Genomic DNA, 6,967 nt, shown 5'->3' on the forward strand with positions numbered 1-6,967 from the left:
GAGCCCGATTTTCGAAAAAAATTCATTTCCGGCCGAAAATGCCGGAAATATGTCGGAAAAACCGGTTTTTTGGCATTTTCTCGAGATTTCATCATTAGTTTTTTCTGATTTTTTGCACAAAGATGCGTATTAACAATGTCTAAAACATGGCCTAGTCCGATTTTTGAGAAAAATTCTATTCCGGCTGAAAATACCGGAAATATCCCGGAAATCGCCGTTTTTGCAGATTTTCATCGGACTTTTTCCTTATATTTCGTTGTTTTTTCACACAAAAACATTATTGATAGCAATGCCCACCATCAAGCATGGTTTAATTGTCAATAAAACTATTTAAAAATCGCCAGAACATCCTATTTTCGCCGGAAAGACAGTATTTCTTGAATTTCTCGAGCTGTACTTTACATTTTTTTATGAAAATTTGCACACTGATGCAATATGACAATACCTAAAATGTGACGGGACCCGATTTTCGAAAAACATTTTTTTCCGGCCGAAAATGCCGGAAATATGCCGGAAAAACCGGCAAAACATTTTTCGAATTTGCATCCTTAGTTTTTTCTTATTTTTTTGCAGAAAGATGCGTATTCGCAATGCTCAAAACATGGCTGAGTTCGATTTTTGAGAAAAAAATTTTTCCGTTTGAAAATGCCGGAAATCGCCGTTTTTGCAGATTTTCATTGGATTTTTTCCTTATACTTCTATGTTTTTCACACAAAAACATTATTGATAACAATGCTCACCATCAAGCATGATTCAATTGTCAATAAAGCTGATTTTTGCTACCAGAACTTTCTATTTATTTTTTCCCTACAACCCTTCCATCAATCAATGATGAATTTCTTGCGTTATGCATTTTCGCTAGACGCTATGTTTTCTGACCGATTTTTTTCATTTTTCTCCTCGCATTGCTATCTAACTTTCATCATCAGGTAGGTCCATTCAGCATCTAGCTTGTTTATCTTCAGAGAGTGAGATAATGCCCAGGAGTTGGGCCGTCCTGTTTTGAATTTTGGAACAGCGAGATTTTTGAACTTTTGAATATTTTTTTTTGAAAGTATTTTTTGTTTTACGTTTTGCTGCAAGCTTGAGGCGATTTTCAATTTTGCAAGTTTGATTTGATTTTTTGATGATGCGCTAGTGCAGTGCGCGGTTTTGAAAAGTTTTTTAACTTAGGAATTTTATAAAAATTGTTTGAACCATCCTCACCCAGAGGAAATCTGATCTGTCAGTTCTTTTCGGAGTTTGTTGCTTTGATTTGTGATTCATCTGTTGAAAATATTTTGTCATCTCGTAATATTATATTATAACATCTTACAATTACATATATAATAATAAAGAAAAATATTGGATCAGTGTTAATCACTTCAGTGCTGAAAATCCAATCTAGATTTTGACTAGCTGTTTGATAATAACGTGATTTGATAATATATTGGATGTTAATCACTTCAGTGCTGAAAATCCAATCTAGATTTTGACTAGCTGCTTGATAATATCGTAAAATTTGATAAAATATTGGATGTTAATCACTTCAGTGCTGAAAATCCAATCTAGATTTTGACTAGCTGCTTGATAATATCGTAAATTTGATAAAATTTGTTTGAAACTCATTTTGGAGTTATGTCTGAACCATCGGAAAATGAAGCGGCTCGTCAGTCTGATTGGGATAGAAATGTGACTAAGCGGAAGACCAGAAGATCTGATAAAAATTATGATTTTGAGCTCTTTGAGAGACAGAGGTGTAGGCTTGATGTTGAAATTATGAAAATATGTGATCATGTTAATGAAATGTTGTTGAAGTCTTTGCCATCTAGTTCTTTTAATGATGAAATCATGGGTCTAGATAAGGCTTTTGCCGAATTGCTCTTTGTATGTGAAAAGTTGAAACCACTGATTAATGAACCACGTGAATTAGATTCGTTTTTGGCTAGTGTAGATACCGACATTTTCTTGACTAAAAGTTCTGCCATACGTTATGCTAAGGAATCTGAAGCTAAATCTATCACGAAATCAACAAGGTCGTCGAGGAAGAAATCTTCGTTAGGGGCAACTAGTTGTTCGTCAAAGAGGACTTCTCCAGAAGAAAAAATGCTCGAGAATGCTACTCAGCTGGCTAGTCTAGAAGTTGAACTTGCCTTTGCTGAGAGGGAGGGTGTTATTGAAAAGGATCGTTTGCTCCTTGAAAAAGAAGTTGCAAAGAAAAGGGCCATTTCTGACATTTTTGAAAATTGGACTTTTGGAAATTCTAACTTCGAGATTAAGGCTGAGTCTACAAGAAAAAGTATTCATATTTCTTCTGAGCAAATTTCTAGGCCAGAGTCTGTATCTAGCCATGGTAGTGTCAATTTTTTGCCAGCTCCACCTTCTAAACCTAGAACACGAAGTGTGAGAAGAGTTTCTAAGTTTCAAACGACCGTTGATGCTTCTGATATTTCGAATGCCCTTTTTGATCTTGTTAAAATGCAAGGTGCCCCTGCGGTTAAACTTGAGGTTTTCAAGGGTGATCCATTGGAATATAGATCATTCATAACAAATTTTGAAGAACTAGTTGAAAAGAGGATCTCTGACAGTGAAGGACGTCTAGCTCGCTTAATGAATTTTACTGAGGGAGAGGCTAATGACTTGATTCAGTGTTGTCTGTACTTAAGTAATGGTTATAATCATGCTAAGTCTTTATTAAGAAAAAATACGGTGATCCCCACAGAATTATGACTTTTTTCAAAAAGGAACTAGATCGTTGGGAAGCTATTAAACCAGGAGACTCCTCTGCCTTTGGTAAATTTTATTCATTTTTACTTAAGTGTGGTTCTGTCATTGAGAATAAACTTTGGAATAGTTTTGATACAGCTGATAATCTTTGCATAATAACCAGTAAACTTCCACTGCATTGTCGTGATAAATGGAATAGAAAGGTGATAAACATTCGAACTGAGTCTGATCGTGAACCCTGTTTTAAGGATGTGCTTTTGTTCGTGGAAAATGAAATGATAGTTGCAAGTGATCCGCTTTTCTCAAGGGAAGCTTTTAAAGATCGGTTTTATGATGATTCTAGAGCTGGTCGTAGTGATTTCAAACCAAAAAGATTGCACGATAGAAAGGATGGTACAAAGGGTTTTAAGACGTTTCTTTGTTCGGCTTGTGACGTAGACCATGATATTGAAGTTTGTCCAATCTTTAAAGGGAAAACAATGGAGGAAAAGTTTCGATTTACATTGAAGGAAAAGCTTTGTTTCGGATGTCTTGAAAAAGGTCCCTTGCTTCAAGTTGTAAAAATCGAAGAACTTGTCTGGTTTGTAATAAAAAGCATCCAACTATTACTCATGGAATGAGATTTCGTCATCCTCCACGTCTACCTCCTAAAGACTCGAAGAAAGACAGCTCTGAATCTAAAGAACCTGATGTCAGACCTTGTCCTAAAAAGCCTGAAGTTTCAAATCCACCTGTTAGTTGTATTTTGAATAAGGATTCTGAAAGAAACATTAGTATGTGTGTTGTTCCAGTTATATTACGTCATGAATTGTCTAAATCTGACATTGTTACATTTGCTGTGCTTGACAATTGTTCACAAGCTTCTTTCATTTCTGAAGACATTTTATCAATGTTGTCGATACCAACTGAACGTACTGATTTGACTGTTGACACAATCACTTCCTGTAAGACTGAAGCCTGTCATGTTGTATCTGGACTGAAAGTGAAAGGATTGCATGCTGGTGATGGAAGTTGGACATCTCTACCAAAACTTTTTAGTAAATCTTACATTCCAGTTGATCAAAGTGAGATTCCTACATCTAAGTCTATTCAAGCTTGGCCCTATTTGAAATCTATAGAGTCTGAACTTCCAAACACTGCTTCTTTGAAAATAGGAATTTTGGTTGGAGGAAATTGTCCTAAAGCTATTGAGCCTGTGAAAATAATTGCTAGCCAAGATGATGGTCCCTTTGCTTACAAGACAAAGTTAGGCTGGTGTGTCGTAGGACCAATTTGTTCTCGTAGATCTAAGTCTGTAGCATGTTGTAGAATTTCGGTAAATTCTAATGGTAGATCCAATCATCTGTTGGTTGAAGAGCCAAGAGTTAAGGATTCTGGAATTGAGACTATGCTTAAGAACCTATTTTCTATTGAAACTGTTCCTAAAACTCGCATGTCTGATTTTGAGGTATTTTCACAAGATGATCTGCATTTCCTTGAAATAGTTGAGTCTTCAGAGTTCATTGATGGTCATTATCATGTTCCACTACCATTTAGAAATAAATAAGAATCAGTCCTTCCCTGACAATTTTCCACAAGCTTTGAAAAGAATGGATTCGTTGAAAAGAAAATTTCAATCTTCTGCTAAGTTTCACTCTGATTATGTTGGTTTCATGAAGAATATCATCGAGAAAGGTTATGCTCAACAGGTAACGTCATCATATCCTGAGGGTCAGAATTGGTACATTCCACATCATGGTGTATACCACCCTACGAAGAATAAAATTAGAGTTGTTTTTGATTGTTGTAGTTCGTCGTACAAAGGTTTCTGTATGAACAAAGAGCTTATGCAAGGTCCTGATCTAGCTAACCATTTGATTGGAGTTTTGATGAGATTTCGCCAGGAACAAGTTGCTTTCACAGCTGATATTGAATCTATGTTTTTCCAAATCAAAATTCCTGGAAGTCAACGTCGGTTTCATCAATTTTTGTGGTGGAGGGATGGTGACTATTCCAAGCCACCTGTCACTTATGAGATGAATACTCATTTGCAAGGAAGTACTTCGTCACCAAGTTGTAGTAACTTTGCCTTGAAAAGAACAGCTTCTGCTGGTGAGATTGAATTTGGTTCTAAGGCTGCTGATACACTTAGAAAAAATTTCTATGTAGATGATTTACTCAAGTCTACTGATTCTGTTGAGTCTGCTAAGTCGCTTATATCTGACGTGTCAAGATTGTGTGATTCTGGAGGTTTCCATTTGACAAAGTTTTCATCAAATTGTCCAGAAGCATTGGAGCCTGTTCCAGTGATTAAAAGAAAAGATGAGAAGTGTTCCTCAGTTCAACGTGTTTTAAGTGTTTTATGGTCTTTGAAAAATGACATCTTTCAGTTTGAAGCACCTGATAAAGTCTTTGCAAAAACACGTCGTGATATGCTTTCTGCTTTGAATTCGTTTTATGACCCATTAGGTCTTATCTCTCCGTTTATCTTGAAAGGTAGATTGATATTTCAAAGTGTTTGTTAACTTCCAATCGGTGGGGATGACCCTGTACCGAAGGAATATCTTGTTCAATGGGAGAAATGGATTGAATCTTTATCTGATTTGAAATCTTTGAAAATTGATGGTTGTTTCAAACCTAAAGAATTTCGCGAGGTTGTAGAAATTAGTCTCCATCATTTTTCTGACGCTTGTGATTATGGCTACGGTGGTTGCCATTATCTTAGACTCGTAAATTCTGATAATTCTGTTCATTGTTGTTTGATCATGGGTAAATCACGTGTTGTACCTGCAAAGAGTAATTATACTACTCCTCGTCTTGAATTAATTGCTGCTACTCTCTCGTCTCAGATTGCCAAATTCATTGCAAAAGAATTGGATTTCGAAATTGCTTACGAATTGTTTTGGTGTGATAATACCTGTACATTGGGTTACATTCGAAATTCTAGTAAAAGGTTTTAAGAAGTTTTGTATCGAATAGAGTGTCGCTTATCACCAATCATCATCTGATTCGTCTCAGTGGAAATACGTTGATTCTGTTGATAATCCAGCGGATCATGCATCTAGAGGCTTGAAAGTTAAAGGAGATGATAAAAAGCTGTCTGAGTGGTTCAATGGTCCAAGTTTCTTATGGAAAAATCCTTTGAGAACTGAAGATTTTTCGTCTGATATTGTATCTGAAAATGATCCTGAATTAGTCAGTCAAAAAGCAACAAAGGTTTTGCTCGTAAAAGATGATTTTGTTGACATAATAAGTTACTTTGAGAAACATTTTTCTTGTTTTCTGAGGATGAAAAAAGTTATGTCCTTTATTCTTCTGTTCATTGAAAAGTGTCGAAAAAAGAATCGTAAACGTTATAGAAAAACAAGATCTACACCTAAATTTAAGTTCGACAGTCTTCTGTCAGTTGACGTTTTATCCAGAGCAACAACATGGATTTTTAAACTTCTTCAAGAAAAATATTTTTCTTCTTTGTCTGATTCTAAACTTGTTTCGTTGAATGCCTTTTGTGATAAGGTTGGTTTATTTCGTGTAGGTGGTCGTTTGAGGAGGTCTGTACTACATGATTCTATCAAGTATCCTGTAATCATCCCTCAAGATTCAGAAGCTGCAAAGTCAATCGTCAGATTCTATCATGAGAAAGTTTTCCATTCTGGAAGGAATGCAACAATGAACGAGATAAGGGACAATGGTATATGGATTAGTCTGTGCTCTCTTTGTCAAGTCTGTTATCTAGAAATGTTTACTATGTCGTAAGCTAAAGAGGTAATTTGGTACTCATGATTATGGCAGATCTACCTATTGAACGAACTCTTGAAGCACCTCCATTCAGTTTTTGTGGTGTTGATTTGTTTGGTCCCTTCCTTGTAAAGGAACGTCGAGCGATGGTTAAGCGTTGGGGTGTGATGTATACGTGTTTGTCGAGTCGAAGTGTTCATCTTGAGTCTGTCTTTTCTATGGATACTGATTCATTTATTCTGTGTTTGAGACGTTTTATTTGTAGAAGAGGTTCTATCAGGATGATAAGAAGTGATAATGGTACGAATTTTGTTGGTTGTCAAAGTGAGTTGAAAGAATTGTTTCGGAGTCTTGATCATAGTAAAATCAAATCGTTTTTGAGAGATGAGTTCAATGCTGATTACATCGTTTGGGAAAGGAATCCCCCATATTCGAGCCATTTTGGTGGTGTTTGGGAGCGTCAAATTCGTAGTGCTCGTAATGTTTTGAATGGTATTCTGTTGACACATAGCCAATCGTACAATGATGAGTCTTTCAGGACATT

General features: G+C 36.0%; 1 protein-coding gene across 1 annotated transcript in view; it reads left to right on the top strand.

Annotated features, from left to right (window-relative positions):
* The first annotated feature begins 3,322 nt into the window (after positions 1-3,322).
* Positions 3,323-6,967, top strand: part of LOC136807826 (uncharacterized) — a 7,762-nt gene continuing 4,117 nt past the window's right edge. Inside the window, exons 1-3 of the mRNA XM_067064447.1 lie at positions 3,323-3,770; positions 4,243-5,181; positions 6,478-6,592. Of these exons, the coding sequence (XP_066920548.1) occupies positions 3,323-3,770; positions 4,243-5,181; positions 6,478-6,592 (1,502 nt within the window). The remainder of the gene's footprint in view (positions 3,771-4,242; positions 5,182-6,477; positions 6,593-6,967) is intronic.

This window comes from Clytia hemisphaerica, unplaced genomic scaffold, assembly GCF_902728285.1.
Source record: "Clytia hemisphaerica strain Z4C2 unplaced genomic scaffold, Clytia hemisphaerica genome assembly, whole genome shotgun sequence".
Lineage (NCBI taxonomy): Eukaryota > Metazoa > Cnidaria > Hydrozoa > Leptothecata > Clytiidae > Clytia > Clytia hemisphaerica.